The sequence below is a fragment of the Peromyscus maniculatus genome, chromosome 17 (genome assembly GCF_049852395.1).
Source record: "Peromyscus maniculatus bairdii isolate BWxNUB_F1_BW_parent chromosome 17, HU_Pman_BW_mat_3.1, whole genome shotgun sequence".
NCBI lineage: Eukaryota > Metazoa > Chordata > Mammalia > Rodentia > Cricetidae > Peromyscus > Peromyscus maniculatus.
In genome coordinates, this window is record NC_134868.1 from 13511119 (window position 1) to 13529696 (window position 18578).

An 18578-nucleotide genomic window follows, 5' to 3' on the forward strand; every position below is an offset into this window, starting at 1 on the left:
AAGTATACCCATCCTTAAGATTACAACCTAATATTGCCTGTTTTTGAAAGTTAAAAATGGAATGATTTGTTTCATATGCCTCTATTTCTTCCTTTCCTATGGTGTGGTTTTCCAGAATCATTCATGTGTTGATGGTAGTAGCTATTTGTGATTTTACTCCACACAGTGAGATCATTCTTTTTCTAAATTTACTGCAATTCAGCACATTAATTTTTGATGATCTTTATGGTTTTGGTGGTTTCAAACTGTTACTTTCAGAATGGTGCGTACATCTGCACCAATTTCATCTGTCCTAGGCGTGAACTGATCGCAGGTTACATTTGCCGTAGGTGTGCTCCTAGGTTACTTACTGGCTTCCATTGCTGCACTTTCACCAACCACTTGCTAGTGCCAGACACTATTTATTTTAGGTTGTGATTGCAATGTGCATTTTCTTGGTGGCCAAAGGGGTTAGGGATCTTTGCATGTGTAGTAGCTGTTTGAAATCTTTTTGAAGTACAGAACAGGTTATTTGCCCTTTCCCTGCTACTGTCCTATCTATTTTAGAGATTTTTTAAAATCTGTACAAACTCTTAAATGGATAAAGGTGTTGTACATGCTTTCTACTGCATGGGTATTGTCATGTTAGGAACAGATGTTTTCATTGTAATGGGGTCCTATGTGATGTTTTCCCCTATATGATTCATGCTCTTGTATTTTGAGAAAAATGTTTGTACTTTCAAGTCATGAAGATATTCCTTCTCTATTATTTTTATAAGAGCTTTGTTTACCTTTTACCTTTAGACCCGAATGATGGTGTGCATGTGTGTTAGGATGTATGGATGTGTGCATTTCTTTATCGTAACATGGAGATAGCCAGTTGCGCTAGCATTATGGTTGTGATAGCCAGCTTTAAACACCACTCGTGTGTTGTGCTTTCATAGAGATGAAGGAAGGGCCTGTGTAGAGGAGGAAGTCCTTCCAGACTCACTTGTTTCTGTGTCTTTGGTTTATTTTCCCCCATAGTGGGTTGTAGTGTCGTCTTTTAGTTCCTTGCTTTTCAGTCTCTTGCCCCACCTTTCTTACTCTTTGTTTCCTCTTTCCCATTCCCCTTTCTCTTCCTTCCATAACTAATTGTGTCATCATAGACTGAACAATCAGTCTTTCCAACAAGTCAGTTTGTCTTTTTGTTTTCTGATTCTTGACTTGCTTTTATCTTCTACTTTCTGTAAATGGTTAGCTCTTTGGCTTTCTATTTCAATTTGAGTATATTTAAGGCTATAAATTTCTCTATAGATACTATTGAATCTTTATGCTGTTATCTTTGGTTATCACCATTAATTTTCATTTTAACTTCTACAGTAGTATTTACGGTAGCCCTTGAGTTATTTAGAACTGTAATTAATAATGTCTGAACATATAAGAGAACTTTTTTTTTTTAGTTTTTTCGAGACAGGTTTCTCTGTGTAGTTTTGGTGCCTGTCCTGGATCTCGTTCTGTAGACCAGGCTGCCCTCGAACTCACAGAGATCTGCCTGCCTCTGCCTCCCGAGTGCTGGGATTAAAGGCGTGCACCACCACTGCGCGGCTACTGGTTCTCTTTCTAAGCAATTTTATAGTATCGTTGCATTGTAATCCGAGTGTAGACAGTGTATAATTTCAATGTGTTCAACTTGCACGGTCACTCAGGAAAAGTCGTTTTTGTAAGTGTTCAATTCCTGGCATGAGAGGGAGCAAGAGAATGTATGCTTGTTAATTTGTTGAAATAATATGTCTTTTAAAGTACATGAAAAAAGAAGTAAGAAGGAAAGGACATGACTGCTCCTAGGGATGGTGGAGGAGAAAGTTTATTGTAGATATGTGGGAGAGCATAGTCAGAGGCAGGGGTATCTGGGAGAGTCCAGAGTGGACATGACCAGGCTGAGCTGGGACATGTGGGGGAGCAGGAGGGGAAGCAGATGCAGCAGCCAGGAGGCCAAAGTACAAAAGGGGAAGGGGTTGGGGTCACCAAAGTGCCTGGACTACACAGGGAAGAGCCTCTGGGGGAAGGCCTGGAGTGTCGGGTAGAGGGTGGGGAATGACAGCGCACCTTGTTACAGTAGGGACTGAGGGATGCTGGGGGAACCTCTGGGCCAGGTCCGGCTTTGATAGCTTAAAAAGGCACCTCAGCTGTTTGTCTCCTGTTTGAAATGTAACAAAAAGATGGTAGTTTTCTTGGATCATTAGTGTTATTTGTGACCAGCAGGCTGGACCATGATGATATCACAATATAAATAGTCTGATCTATCCAGACTTCCATGCGGTTGAGGTTGGAATCAAGGATGTGCTTGACAAGACAGGGGTTTGCAAATCCTGTGTGGGCACCTACCCGGCTGGTTGTTGATTTTGGTTCTTGGGAGTCTCCCCTTTGAGCCTTTCCTGCACGCTGTGTTTAAGAATTCTGGACTTTGCTCTCTGCTCCCCTGGCTTCCACCACACCCTGATTGTAATTCATTTTAATTTCCTGGTCACAGTCCTTCCGCTTCACCTTCTCGTGTACCTTGTCCTCTTCTGAAGTGAGACTGGAGAGTGTGTTTGCCTAGGTGAGCAGTCTCAACTTTATGAGGTAGGAATAGTACAGAACTGGTTTGTCATTTAGTTTGTTGTAGGGTTGACTTCTTAGACTCTATGTTTCTTTGTTTAGTGGTGGTTAACTTTGCAGCCATCTGTGTGGCTTTAATGGATTGCCTTTCTGAAAGCTCTGCTGTGCCTTTCCACCTCCTTATTAGGGAAGAGGGCTGCTGTCAACGAAAGTTTAGTGCCTACTGTTTTCAAATGTGTCTGAAGAGAAAGTGTCTTCTGTGAATCCTGTTATGCATGAAAAAATTTGCTTTTGAAATAAAATAAAACCCTTCACATTCATGATCATAAAAGTAATATATTCGTTTAAAAAAGTCTAATGAAGAGGCAGGGATGCAACCTAGTGGTAGAGCACCTGTTCAGCGTGCAGGAAAAGTAAGTCAGCATGGCCGCAACATTTACTTGACCTTGTCAGCATTTCACAGATGTGATACTCCTCCTCTGGTACTGTCCTCTTCATTCTTTGTGACCTAGTTCAGAGAGTGTGCACAAATGCTAGGGAGGTGTGTAGGAAGGTTTTCCTGTTGTGTTAAGGTGTGGAAGAAAATGGTCTCCTACAGGTGAAATGATTTCTGAGTGCTATGCAGTATATATTATACCAAAGAACAGCGAGTGACCAAATTTACGTTAAGCTAAAATAGAATTTTCAAAGAGAATTTGAAATGCACAGAAAAAAAAGTACCACATCCATTCCTGTTAAATGCTGATTGCTCACATCAGGGTTAAATAAATAGAATACCCTGCCATACTAGTTGTGGTCTGGATTCTTTTCCTAGAGTCTTGACTTCCAAATTCCCTGTGGACTTTGTAAGCTGTTTGAGTTTTGAGCTTTTGAAATATAGAAACCTATTTAACTTAACCAACTTGGGAGAGAACAGACTCCAGAATAACTGAAAACACAGCAGGCTAAATGAATAAATGTTGGCCCTTTCTTACATGCCGTTTTCAGATACACAGAGTTGGATCTTAGAGGTCGTCTCATTCAAGACCGAGGAAAATGCATTTATAGACCCTCATGCCCAAGTTCCATAGACAATTTTCATGGTGGATATCACCCTTTTATTTAACAAGTGTACTACATATGAGGCATTTTAGAAGAATGCTCTCGTCCGTGTGTCCTAGAAGGATCTGTAAAACTTGAACCCCTGTCACACACATGAGCACTAGTTACGTTTGGTATGGCCATTTTAACAACAAAAAGTTACATTCCTACACTTGAAATTTTCTAGCAGAGACAGTGGGAGTAGCTGACTTTGATACACATTTTAACTACTGAAAGTCTTTGTTAAGTACAGTCTTCTGTAAGATGGAAAATAGTACCCAAGTAGTCTGCTACATAATACCTCTTTTTTGGCATAATTTGTACATGCAAGAGTTATTAGTATACTGCTAAGTTTTCACCTTTTTCCTAAACTAGAGTGTCTCCTGGCTGGGCTTTGAAAGGAGGGAACAGGAGGCTGCTGGAGGGGATTAGTAAGGAGATAAAACACCATTCATTCAACTCAGTGACTCAGCATTTAAATTTCTATAAAAGGATTAAAAGAAAATTAAGCATAATCTTAAAGCCAAGACTCCGGAGAAACTTGTTGGTATGTTTTAGTTTTCCCTGTTATGACTCATGAATTTATGTATACATTAGTACATTTATAAACCAGCCTTTTTAGTGTTGATTTTGTTTCTCTACATTCGACATGAAAAGGGTCATTGTTTGCATTTAGAATTACCTTTTAAAGTCTTATATTTTCTTAAAATAACAATAAATGTTTCTCCCGTCTTACTATTGAAACTACGTTGTGAGCGCTTTAAATTTCCCAAACCAGTTTCGTCTGTTAGACTTGGCGCTTAGTCATCGTGGCACACAGCAGGACCTGATTAAGAAGGCTGTGCTGCCTCTAAGCCGGGCTAGATTGTAGCCACTAGCAACCAGGCTGCAATAATTTCCCTTTGATGACATCATCCACTGTGGAAGAACCCAGTTGCCTCAGCCAGTCGAACTATACAGTTCCAACCTCATCAAATATGGCATCTCCCTTGCCTGCTATGGCAGGGGGAGGAAAAATGCCACCGTCTTTTTAATCTAGCAAGCTTCTCTCGTTTGCTGCTGCTGCTTTTTTTTTCTTCTTTAAAAAAAAATTCTGATCATGGACGATCCTTCCGATGCCTACTTGCCTTATGACGGGGGAGGAGACACTATTCCCTTGAGGGAATTACATAAAAGAGGTAAGAGCATCCCCTTGCTCTGAGCCCTCCGTTGGCTGTCATGCGGCGGCGGCTGCGGCGGGGCGGTTCTGGGAACAGGCTGTCTGTTGTCCTCTTGCTGCAGTGTGCTGCTGCTTAGTTGCCCTGCCTTGTTGGTGTGGGAGAATGCAGCCTTCCCAGCAGGGCTGGGGCCTCCCTGATTGTTTGCTCTCTGCAGATTAGCGCTGCTTCAGATCACATAGGGCTCCGACTCCATCTTCTGTGTGAAAATCTGTTCGGTTTAACTCCAAAAATAAGCTGCTTTTACAGCTAGCTAAGGTCCTGGTGGGTGGCTGGCACCTGCAAAGTAGTGTTTTTCTTCCTCTGGAAACTTGTATTTTCTTTAGTTTACACAGTGAAATCAAGTGCCGGTATACCATTCTGTTGGGCTGCTGCCAATTACCGTGTAGACTTTGCACCAAAAAGTAATAGTAAAGCTCTTAGCTGCATTTTATAGCATTTAAAAATAGCAGGAAAGAGCATGTTTTGATTTAGCATATTTTTTCATTTAATGTCTTAGCTAATTGACATACTATATATTGTCTCCCAAAGGTATCTTGTACAACTTGATAGCATAAAACAATTTAGGGTTCTTTTTATACATCTAGAATGTAAGCCAGTAGTTTGAGAACAGATGAACACCTAATGTAATGGTGTTAATCTTTTGGCAGGCTCTACCTCGGTCTCCTTAAAACTAATTAGGAGTTAGTTAATTAAACTGCTCTTTTGCTCATTTTCTTAAATTGATTATTTTTAAAAAAAGACTAGCTGGCATTTGTTGTTCTAGAAATAAATGAAATTCAAGAAACATTCTTTAGCTAGGTAACTTCATATATGAGCCATATTAGTTTGAATTATTTGCTTGATGTTATAAACTTTATGGTTTAATCCCAACTTTTATTAATGTTTACAAGGTAAATAAGGAAAATTTGAAGTGCATTTTGTATCCTGATTTTAAGTTCCATAGAATTTAGGAATTATAGTGCATTCAACAGATACTTGCTGGTTATATTGTACCTACTAAACAACAATTACATTCTGAACAGTTGTGACATTTTTTTCTATAGAATTCTGTGCTTAGTAAAAGGTTGCTTTTTATATTTTGAGAAAAAACTGTTTCAAGATCATGGCCCATATATTGTGCTTTCCTTTATGAGTTGCTTTCCATATACCATTTCCATATATATTCATATATATATATATAATGTTAGAACATGTGAGGAAATATAGCTAAAAGTACAAAGATTAATTTTTTTCTAGTTTTTTACTCTCTGAGGTTGTTGTTTTTCTTTTTTCTTTCTCTTTGTTCCCATCATCAGTTTTCTAGTAATAATCTCATTGAACAGTGATTATTCAAATGTCATAGTATTTGCTAATCAATATTTAAATGGTGAAACCAGACAGGCCGTACTTCTCTGAGTGATGACAACATCCATTTGTTAGTAATGATAAACTAGAAGGGTTAGGGTTGGTAGTCTTTGGTAGGACTAATTTATAGACTGTCTGTAAAACCCACTAGAAATAAGAAATGTCAAAACTTACATGAAACTAGACATACAGATATTACCAGGAGAGAAACAGAAAATAAAAAGTTCTGTGACCTGTCCTTAGTTTCCGAGGATAATCCTGAAGGCCTGAACCACTCTTAGAAGCTCAGGTGTCACTCAGATTCTGGGATGAGACTTCCTCTGTTAATGTGAGCTGAGGGTTTTACGAAGCAGTGTCTATTTGTAGTATAAACCCGCTGGTTATTAGTCTTTAAGAACATACTGTATTGTTCTAGTGTCTATGGATGAGAAGGTGTTTGTTTTCTGTAATTTATGACCCTTTGAAACCATAGATCAGCACAAAGGAACTGGTAACATGGACATAGGAAAGTAACTTAAATCAAGAAGAGGGAATCAGCTTTCCCATGAGGACAAAATGCAATAATTAGAAGCAGATCTTTGGGCTGGTAAGGAGGAACGAGGCAAAATTCGAAGTATAAAATTGTAGAGGGTGTTGATAAAGTAAGCATGGATATGTTTAGTAATGCTGGAGCTAGGAATTAACTCTGTTGGTAATTGGACTTAATCTCCAGTTTTAAAGGTGGGACAAAAATGGATAGCATAAATAAATAAAATAATATGAATAAAATAAATGAATAATGAATAAAAATAAAATAATGAAGCTTTTTACTTAAGTGCATATTTTAGTGGCTAGAAGAACAAGTAGACTCAAGATAGAAATCATTTATATATCATTGATTAGAAACGAAAATGATATTTTAGAAATAGCCATCTTTGGAAGTAAATATGCTATGTAGAAACAACCAGGTTTTCATAATTTGTGTCTTTCTTATTTTTTTTCTTCAGGAAGAAAAGAAACTTTATTTGTACTAGTTTTATTCACTATGTTGGCTTCTTAATGTTTTTATGAAGTTTAAGTCATTTGGGGGTTGAATGCCTTTCATCTACTAATGCCTTTTCATGATTGACTTTAAAAGCTGTGTGTGTTACATTTATTTTATCTGTGTGTGTTAAGAGGCCAGTGGTCACATGTGCCATGGCATGTGTATGGAGGCACTTGTGGAAATCAGTTCCTCTTTCCGCCACGTGGTCACGGGACTCAATTCTGGTGTCAGGCTTGGCAGCAGTTTTCAGTGCGCTGAGCCATCTCACCAGCCCCTGGACTTCCTGTGGGGCTGGAGGGGACAGGGTTAATAGTCCACTTACTCCATGTTAAAAGCCTTTAAAAATGGTTGACTGCCTCTTGTTTTATTTGAATTACTTAGGAAGCTCTTGCATTCCTATAAATTACGACTAGGTACTGTGGAGACTGAGGGTAGCTACAATAGTAATATTAATAGCTAAAACTTATGGAATTTGATTCAGAGCATTTGGCCCTTTCCATCATAAGACATTCTTCTTCTCAAGTGTACAAGTCTCAAATGATCTGCGCTTGAGTCTAGTGGGCCCTTAAGGCTTTGATATTGAAAACAAATCGCCAAGGATGTTAATTTCTTGTAACTGCTGTTAGACTGAGTGTTCTATGGCTCTTTAGGAGAGGAAGAGACAAGTCTGCTTTTGGCAGGTGTTACTAAGTAGGCCATTTTCCGAGGAACCAGGGAATTTGCCAGGCATTTGTGGTGGAGTCTAGAATGAATAGACGCTGTTGGTACAGAGCCAGTCAGAGCATGGTTGGTTCTGTTGCATCAGAACGTGATGATGTGTTTAAAGCGTTTTCCCTGCCCTGTCACACTCGGTGATGTGTTTGCTTTTCCTCCCTCTGGAAAACATAGTATTCTCCACTTTTGTACAACTTTTAAATCCAGGCGTTAAAGTCTATTGTTGTAATAAGGGCATCCTGTAGGCTCTGGTTAAAAACAGAGAGAGTCGCTTGATGTTTGTGATGCTTTGTTTTACACTGTTGTGTGATTTCAAGCACTGTTATAACAAGGTCCTGTTGTCAGATGTATATTGCCCATAGTATTCACATTTTCAATTAAAAAATTGTTGATCTTAGTATTTCTAGCTCTATTTTCTAAAAGTAACCAGCAGACACTTTACTGTGGTTCTTTATTTTAAATAATCTCATGGCTTATCCTACATCAGAAATGTTTTTTATATTAATTTTTTCAGGATGTGAGAAGACTTCTTACCACATTCACTAAATTTGTAATTTTGGCATTTTTTCTTGTGTTGAGGTTTCTACCTTATTACCTCCATAGGAGACTAGTGGCCTAAATTATACTTTCAAATTCTATTTTTGATTTTTAATTAATATGTGTTTAATTTTTAGGTGTGTGTGTGTGTGTGTGTGTGTGTGTGTGTGTGTGTGTGTGTGTGTGTGGTCTTTCCTTTACAACTCAGACTAAAATTTACTTCAGCTTCTCTTTTGCCGATTTTATTATTTGCTCTGATGCTGTCTACAGATCATTGTCTGTGCAGAGATCAGAAGTGCATGTTTAACCTCCTTCCAGTATGCATAGGAACTTTCATCTACCTTGTCTATCGAAGGTGCCGTCTTTGCTGTTGAGGTGGTACACGATAGAGAACTAAACAGACATTGGGGTAGGCCGGAGCTCTGCACTGACACTGGCTAATTGTATGCCTTCTCTTTGGATTCTGTGTGAGCTTCTGAGGCTTTGCGGTTTCAGTACTTAAATGTGACTAGATGCCTGAACAGATGTTCAGAGCATAGCCTTCTGTATTTCATTTATACTGTCATTGATCTAGCCCCCATCTAACTGACCCTTACTGACTGCAGAGCTCCATGCTGGGCACTGCCCCTGCCCCTCCTTTGCTGTTTTTTGAAGCAGTTTCATGTGGTCCAGTCTAGCCTGGAACTTGATTATATAGTTGAAGATGACTTTGAATGTCTGATCCTCCTGCCTCTTACCTCCCAAGCACTGGGATTACAGGCGTGTACCTCCATGTCCAGTTTATGCAGTGCTGGGGATCAAATTTAGGATTTGTACATGCTACCACCTGAGTCACATTGACAGCCCTTGGCACTGCCCCTTTACTTTACAAAACTCAGGGACCTCTGTTCTCAAGCTACATTTACCCTCTCCTCCCTTACCAGGATGACCAGTCCTTATCAGTACACTCCCAGAGGGAGAGAACATGCGTGGCTGGACCTGCTGCTCTCAAGACAGCAGTGACTTTGGCAGGGAATACTTAAACATGGGTGTCTGCCCGCCTTTGTCCGTAATGTTCAGCATCTGCTTTACGCTTGTCTGCTGTGAGAGCAATACGTAATGTCAGTGGGAATGCCAAGTTCTCCTTCATAACTTTGGAAATTGGCCCAGAGGAAATAAATGACAATCTTATTAAGCAATGGTATGTTTACTTTTTTTGTGAAAGAATGTCATTTGAGTGTTTATCAGTGAGAAAAAAATTAGGTTGCTGTTTATATAACTATGGAATTGATTACTGAATCCAGTGTAAGATGTAGCAGTTTGTAATTTTTTCATTTAATACTGTTTAACAACTATACAGTGAGAGCTAGCAGGAGGTCTATAAAGATCTTTAATAATGGAAAAGTAGACAATCTTGATATTTATTATTCTCTACTTTTGTGTAAACTTTCATGTTTAAAATGTTGGTCATGAAATTGGCAAGTATTTTTTAAAAGATAAAACAAAAAGTGAAAAATCACAACTTACTAAATAGTATCATTTATTGACTTCGATTTTATTTAGGTGTGTATCTGTAAGCTGTGTCAGCGCGGAATGCTGTAGGCTGCAGTCAAAAGGTCTTAAAAACTAGCGTCTACGTATTTACCTGGAGGCATGTTTTAATTTGTGTAAGTAAAGGCATGAGGGTGGAATTGGGCATGCATTATCACAGCACATTGGAATGTGTATTCTGAGAGCAAAACGCTGTCCATGACTAAGAGTACAACACTTTCTCTTTCATCCTGCCTGTGTGCGCCTGTGCGTGCACATGCATACACATGTGTCTGTATGAGTATGGAGGTTAGAGGTTGATACTCGCCATCTCCCTTGATCATTCTTTACCTTGTTAGCTGAGGACGACTTTCTTTGACCCAACTTCATTGGGTCTAACAGTGAGACTCGGCACTGACAGCAGGCAGGGCTAGTCTTCCTAGCCCCTTGCTTTTGTGAGTTCTTGTCTCCAAGGCTGAAATGACGAGCTGGCTGCCATGCTTCCCTGGCATTTATGTGGGTTTGAGACATCCAGACACTGGTCCTTTTGCTTGGGATATAGGCGTTCTAATCACCGAGGCATCCCTTCAGCCCATAGCACTGTATTGTAGTATTTTAGGCAATACAGTAAAAAGTGATCTGGATCCTGAAAGTAAAGGCAGAGTTCCCATAGTGGTTGTTGTGGATAGGGTTGGACCAGTTGGCCATGGGCTAAGTGCATATGCACGTTTGCTTAGGAATTCATCATTGACTAATCATTCGGAACCTACTCTTGACAAAGGTGTCCACTTACCCTAAAATATATAAATATACCAATCAGGAAATGATTTTTTGTTTTATCCTATTAATACAGTGGCAGCGACTTTGGAATAAAAGTGCATATTCCACCCCTTACTTACATTGTAACCTTTCATTTCATACAGTATTCTATTGTTTCCAAATTTATAAAATGGAGGCCAGGAGGTGGTAGTTCCCGCCTTTAATCCCAGCACTTGTGAAGCAGAGGCAGGTGGATCTCTGTGAGTTTGAGGCCAGCCTGGTCTACAGAACAAGTTCCAGGACAGGTTCCAAAGCTACACAGAGAAACCCTGTCTCTAAAAACAAAAAAAAGGGGGGGGGAGCGGGGAGATTATCCTTACTTTTCAGTATTGTTGTGTTGGATGAGCTGTACTAAGAACAATGTCTGTTGCACTATACGTATTCAACAAGTGCTAGTAGTTGGTGTTTTTGTTTTTTTTTTTTTTTTTTTTAAACTGTTTTCAGCTCTGAGCTACGTAAGAGCCTAGCCTTTCCATGGAAAAGTTATCTTAATTTTAACTGGTCCACTTGATAGATACACTTTTTCATTTTTCACATGCTTTAGTATTACATCTAATTGCCTAACTCCGGGTCACAAGACTTATGTTTTCTTCTGAGGGTTTTACACTTTTAGCTAATCTTAATTTTTGGATTAATTTGAGTTTGTGTGTGTGTGTGTGTGTGTGTGTGTGTGTGTGTGTGTGTGTGTGTGTGTATGTATGTGTATGTGTATGTGTGTGTGTGTGTGTGGTGGGGGTCTAGTTTCATTCTTTTGCATGGATAGCTATCCTCAGCATCACTTGTTGAAAAGATTATTCTTTATTAGAAATATATTTCTTCGCCAGGCGGTGGTGGCACACGCCTTTAATCCCAGCACTCGGGAGGCAGAGCCAGGCGGATCTCTGTGAGTTCGAGGCAAGCCTGGTCTACAAAGTGAGTTCCAGGAAAGGCGCAAAGCTACACAGGAAAAGGAAACCCTGTCTCCAAAAAAACCAAAAAAAAAAAAAAAATTTCTTCAATGAACAGTTAGACTTATTGTCTACAAATCAATGTTTAGGTTACAGATAATTAGTAAATAGTGCATTTTATTTCCGTGGTGTCAGAGTGTTTTACAGTTCTATGGCCATAGAAGAATGAAATGAAGCTGAAAAGCCTTCTTAGTACAGTGAATTGGTGAAGTCACTTGCAGGTCAGTCTGCATGCAGGTCATTAACTAAGTGAAGTCTTGCAGTGTTACTGGTATTTGAACTGTAAAATCGCCACTAATTATGTTGTTGATCATACTTGTAAGCGATTTGTTTTTGTAGATATGTTAGCATAATTGTGATTAGTTAAAAATTTGAGACTCCCCTCACCACCTCTAAAGTTGAAGGATTCCTTGCCTAAATGTAGAAGATACTTTTCCCCTCCCCTTCTCTTTTGCTATTGCCAGTGTTTTAGATTAAGATGAATACTGTATGATTTAATCATATTAGATGAATATCAAAGTATAATACAATATAGTGAAGTCTTAGACACCAAAATATTTGAACAAAATTAAAAGTTGCGTCTTTGTTTTATTTCCTTTTGTCTGTCAAATGTTAATCTTTCTTATTACTTTTCTGCTTCTGGTCTACATACTGGCCTCTAAGCTAAAAGTAGATGACAGAATGGACCTATGGGCTAAGAGGTTAATAAGCAATGTGTGCTGGATCACAAAGCTAATAGGTAGCAGAGCTAGCATTTGACTCTCTAAAACCTTCTACCATCCAAGTATGTGAAGGTCATGGAATTTCTTTTCCAGGCTCCTCTGAAGGAAAATATTTGTCCAGACTTTTTTATTACTGAATTTTAACTGGTAGGTAATTATAAGTAGACATTAGATTGGCAGGTCAAACCTCCAGAGGAGGGAGGGAGGGAGGGAGGGAGGGAGGGAGGGAGGGAGGGAGGGAGAGAGAGAGAGAGAGAGAGAGAGAGAGAGAGAGAGAGAGAGAGAGAGAGAGAGAGAGTGTGTGTGTGTGTGTGTGTGTGTGTGTTGCAGGGTCATGGGGAAATTGGTCTTAAATTTGAGATCTAACGAACTTTAATATAATGTAATATCTTGGAATCCAAGTAGCAGGAGCCAGCTTCATCCTTTTGATGGTTTAGCTGTTAAAATGAATTGGTTTCATTTTTTGTATTGATATGTTTGAGCCTTATATATCCAGCAGCTAGTTTTGGTGGACCCTCCCTTCTTCCATTCGCTCCCTCCCCGCTGTCCTCAGAGAGTTCAGACCCAGTGGCCCATGCTTGGTAGGGGAGCTCCACTCCTTTTTTCTTGGCTGAGGCATGGATTGATAGATCTCCAAATCAAGACTGCAGACTTCATAGGGTAGAAGTTTTCTTTAAAAAGCGTAAGGTAATTTACCAGAAGAGAAGTAAAGGGGCACCAAATGGGCAATATTAATATGGGCCTTTTGCACAAATAATGTCCTTTTGATGAGGATAATTACTTGATTATTTAATCATTTTAAGTTTGAAGATATACCTAGTTACTAAAAATAAATATTTGAAATTAGGCTTTGAAAAAGGGGACAAGGAAAAGTTGAAATCAACTGGAAAAGATGACCAAGAATATACATATAATTCAGATACTGTTTGCAATGGTCAAGTGATCAAGATGTTCAAGTTATAGTGCATCATAGAAAATATATTAAACAGCTCATCAAAAATGATGCGTGTGTCCATTTAATGATATAACTTTCAGAAAGTGTGAATGAAAAACTCATCATCTAAAACAGATATGGCCAGCTTGTAAGTAAGTACGGTCTATATATTTCACTTACAGGAAATGGAAAAGGCTGAAGCCAACCACTGGTCTGTTATGACTCTTCTGGATAATTGGTTCTCTCTCATTCTTCCCACAGCACATCTCAAGTAATAGAGCAAGATGGGCTCTTCATATGACTTCTTGCAGAAATTCTAGCCATTTATTTTCCTTATAGACTGTTGAAATCTAGAAAATATCTCTTGTGCTCAAAGTATTTGCTTTTATGACTATCTCCTTTGTATGGCTTTCAGAATTATTCATTGAAACTTGGAAATAATATTGAATAAAAATTCTTATTTTATATGTATGAGTGTTTTGCATGCATGTATGTATGTGTACCATGTGTATGCAATGCCGATGGAAGCCAGAAGAGAGCATCATAAGCCCTGGACCTGGAGTTACAGATGGCTCTGAGCTTCTGCGTGGGTACTGGGAACTGAACCTGGGTTCTCTGCAAGAGCAATGAGTGATTCTCACTGCTGAGCCATCTCTCCAGCCCCAGTAATACTGTTCTACTCTTTTCCCTGGTAATGTGTGTCTCCGATGGTCAGGGAACAGATGTGGACAGGATAAGGAAATAAGGTCATAGGACTTCATTCATAGTTTTAAAAGGTATTCTCCTACACCTTCATTACTGTCTTTAAAGATAAGTAAATGAGGGCAGCATTTGCATTGAGAAATGGCATCCTGTGAATTTAGGTTAATAAAATCCAATTGTAAGAGGCATTTTTTTTTTTTGCTGAAAACAAAGAAATGCATAATCAAGGAAGCAACTCTTAACCTTGAAGACCTCTTTATTTTCCAGAGCTTATTTGTATATATCAGTTTTAGAAAAGCCATGCTATCATTTTTATATTAACCAACTCTTGAAATTCTTTTAGTATAAAAGAAGTTTACCCTAAGTGTAAGAGAACTTCAGTTTGTGTTTGGATAATGCCTAAAACTTGTCTACTTCATGTGTAAAATGATGTTGAAAGATAAAGTTGTTCAGTCTGTTGCTTATTAAAAGATTTAATACACATGTAATTGGTTTCTGTTTATCTCACTTTTGCATATGTAAGCAAAACCTTATAACACATATATTGCTATGAACTGTATACAAAGAAATGGCGTATTTGAATATTTTATGACTGTGGTTAATGTTAGGAAATATACCTTTAAAGTTGCTGCACATGTGAGGTGTGTATGCATCTCTATGATGTATTAGAGTAGACTAAAGCGTCTTTTCCTCTCTTCTTTTTTACAATTTAGTTTGTGTGTTTGTGTCTGTGTGTGTTTGGTGGAACAAAGTACATAAAAACCATTTAGAGGTATCCCTAGAGAAAATATTTGAATTTTTGAAAAGTTTTGGTTTTCACAAGTTTTGATTTGCTGCATAGTTTTGTGAATTGGCAAGTTAGAATAGTTTCTGTAGGGTAATTATTTGAAAATCTCTAAGCTCAAAACATGTGAATGATGAATATAAATGTTTGCTGTGCTCCAGTTCACAAGTGTGTTGGAGAAATAGATATGCCACATGCATAGCTTCATGATACACACAGTCTCGAAGTGCTCTTCGTGGTCCTGGTGATGTGTTATTATTGTACATTATGTTGAAGGGTTCACAAGTTCTGAGTGTGCTTAGAAAGGCAGTGAAATCAGAAGTGTGAGCTCTTGAGCTCCATTCAGATAAGGGCAACACAGGACAAAAGTGTTGGAGCTTGTAGCGCATTTAGTAGTTGACTCGTGTATGCATGAGGTGTGTGTGTAGTGGATGTATTCTGTCTGTGCATGTGTGTGTGCAACTACATGTGGAGGAGGCCAGAGGTTGATGCATGGTGTTGTCCGCAGTCAGTCTCCACCTCATTGTTTGGTAAAGGTACGTACGTACGTACGTACGTACGTACGTACGTTCGTTCGTTCGTTCGTTCGTGTGTGTGTGTGTGTGTGTGTGTGTGTGTGTGTGTGCATGAGTGTATGTCACATGTGTGTGGCTGCCTGCAGAAGCCAAAAAAAGGGCATTGGATCCTGGGGATTTGGAGTTACAGGTGGTTCTGTTGGGAACCGAACTTGGGTCCTTAGAAGAGGAATCAGTACTTCTGTACCTTTGTGCCATCTTTCCAGTTTTCTTTGTGTTGTTATAGTCCTCTTCTCTTCCTTTCCTTTTCTCTCCCTTTGAGAGAGACAGGGCCTCTCACTAACATTGAGCTGGCTAATTGACTAGAATCACGAGCCAGCGAGCCCCAGAGATGGCTCCTCCTGTCTGTGCCCCCTAACCTTTCACTACTGCACCTAGATTTTGAGGTGAGTTATGGGATCTGAACTCAGGTCTTCATGCATACACAGCAGGCACTTCACTGACTGAGCCTTTTCTTTATCCATGTAGTAGATTCTTTAAACAATTTCAGGGCTAAGGGTGTAGTTTAATGGTATACTTAGCATGCATGATCCTCAGCATTGAAGAAAAAAAGAATCTTCAGACTTAGAGAAGTGAAAATTAATACAAAGAATCCTCCATGCTTTATCTAAATTTCTGAATTACTAGCATTTTACTACATTAGTTTGTTTTGTGTTTTATTCTTTGCATTTGTATTAAATATGCCAAAGTTATATAAAACATGTAACATATTCTATAGAAAATGTATGATATACTTTATTTTTAATTATGTCAAGAGTAAAATTCAGAGAAAGTGCGTACTTTTCCCAAATAAAGAAGTACATTTGGACAGTAGTGGCACACGCCTTTCATCTTAGCACTCAGAAGACAGAGGCAGGTGGATCTCTGAGTTCAGGGCCAGCCTGGTCTACAGAGCTAGATCTAGGACAGCCAGGGTTATACTGAGAAACCCTGTCCTGAAAAACGAACAAAAAGTACATGTGTATGTAATTATATTACAATTTTTAAAAATCAGAATTGGCATTCTTACAATAATGTACATCTTTTCCAGCAGACCAGTGCCCATACTATATTTTTCTGGTTCATGATCTAATCCTAGAGCACATCTTACAGTTAGTTGTCATGTCTTTTAATCACAAGACTATTCATTGCTCATTATCTTGTATAATTTTGACATTTTGGGGGTGTTTGTTTGAGACAGGCTCTTTCTGTGTATCCTGACTATCCTGGAACTTACTACAAAGACCTCAAATTCACCGAGATCCACCACTACATCCAGCTAATTTCAACATTTTAAGGAATACAAACAAACTTACTGTGCAAAATTTCCTTAATTTGGGTGTATTTGTTTTTTTTTTTCCTTATGAGAGTTACTTTCTTTTGTTTTTGCCTAAAATACCACAAAGTACTACGCATAGGGGCTCTTGATACTACCCTCCAAAATATTTTTAATTTACCAGTTTTAATGTTACCATATAGAAAGCAAAGTAGAAACCCGGCTGGTGGTGGCTCACACGTTTAATCCCAGCATTTGAGAGGCAGAGGCAGGTAGATTTCTGTTAGTTTGAGGCCAGCCTGGTTTATAAAACAAGTTCCAGGACACCCAGGGTTACACAAAATAACCCTGTTTCAAAACAAAACAAACAAACAAACAAACACAAAAAACAAAAGAAAGCAAAGTAGATATTCTTAACATTTGTTGAGGTAGCACATGCTTTTATAATTTGATAAATGGCTTTTCTTCTGAAAATGTTTAGCCTTTAAAGTAGTTTCTATCAAAATAGAAGAATGTAAAGCTTTAAATTTGAGTGCTCACATTTTGAACATTGCAGTGCAGAGATTGTATCTTTAAACTGTCAGCCAATACCACTAAGTTGTTTATTCTTGGAGCACTTGGGCCAGAACATCTAAATCACTCTACTATTCCCTTTGTAGACATGTTACACCTTCCCAGTGCAAACATTCAAGTGTGTTCAGTAGGGGGATGAGAAACCCTGTTAAGGAAAAGGAAGTAGATATTCCCATTTTCATACCTTGTTTCTAGGGCATTTGAATGATGAGGAAATGGTGTATTTTGTTGGCTTATGTCTTAACAGTGCTGAGGTCCTTGGGTTGGCGTGGGAGCTCCATGTCCTCTTACTTCTCCTACCCAGTGTATGTAGGAGAACCTCTTGCTGACATCCAGATGTGTTACCTACTGTTTGGGGAAGACTTCTGTTTCAGTGTTGCTATGTGATAATTTATTTGATATGTTTGTGATTATCTCTTTATCTTTACATAAAAGTCAGTTTAAAACAAAAAGACAGCAAAGCAAGGTCATCTAGAAAATTTGCTTAGTCCTTAAAAGTCAGGGAAAAAGAAATAGGTCTCATTTTGATTTCTTGTTTTAATTTATTTTATATTTATTTTTGGCACAAGGTCTGTAGATTAGAGGTTGCCAAACTGTGGCCAGTGTGACAGATCCTGCCCTTCATCTCTTTATTTTTTTTAAGACAAATTTTCACCTGTTTCTTAAACTTTTTTTAGAATGCTTTCATATTCATCCACTGGTGTGTTTCTGTGCTTTATTTTGTGGTACTGTGGCAGAGTTAAGTAGCTGGAACTCTGTGGCATGCCACAGATACTTGCCCTCTAACTGTTGCCAACTCTTGTATCAGATTATAAATACTCTGGCATTCATGGTTTTGGTTTTTTGTTTTTTTTTTCTTCTGTAACAAGTTTTAGGAAATTTTACCCACACTGAATTGGAGACTGTACAGATAGAAACTTAAAGAAAAATTCCTAATAGTGAACTTGTGGGTTTGAAATTATTTGTGTATGTCTTAGTTACTGTTCTACTGCTGTGAAGAGACATCGTGACCAAGGCAACTCTTACGAGAGAAAGCATTTAATTGGGGTTTGCTCACAGTTTCTTAGGATTAGACCATTATCATGGTGGGAAGCAGACAGTCATAGCTGGAGCAATAGCTGAGAGCTGAGAGATCATACTTAGCAGGCAGAGAGAGACTGGGCTTGGCTGGGCTTTTGAACTCTTGAGAGCCCATCTCCAGACACATCTCTTCCAACAAAGACTCAGCTACTCCAACAAGGACCCACCTAATCCTTCCAAACAGTTCTTCTAATGGCGAC

General features: G+C 38.7%; 1 protein-coding gene across 14 annotated transcripts in view; it reads left to right on the plus strand.

The window, feature by feature from the left end:
* Nucleotides 1-18578, plus strand: part of Clcn3 (chloride voltage-gated channel 3) — a 100055-nt gene that overhangs the window by 48048 nt on the left and 33429 nt on the right. For 2 of the 14 annotated variants that reach the window (XM_042262992.2, XM_076553299.1), the window contains exon 1: nucleotides 10026-10124. The exons of 9 other annotated variants lie outside the window; for them this stretch is intronic. Coding sequence is in view for 2 of the 5 variants with exons in the window: in XM_042262994.2 (XP_042118928.1) it covers nucleotides 4739-4817 (79 nt within the window). In the remaining 3 variants the exon portion in view is untranslated. Of the gene's footprint in view, nucleotides 1-2289; nucleotides 2584-4448; nucleotides 4818-10025; nucleotides 10125-18578 lie in introns of those variants that run through there. 3 more of the 14 variants (XM_076553297.1, XM_042262994.2, XM_042262990.2) reach the window with 3 other exon arrangements.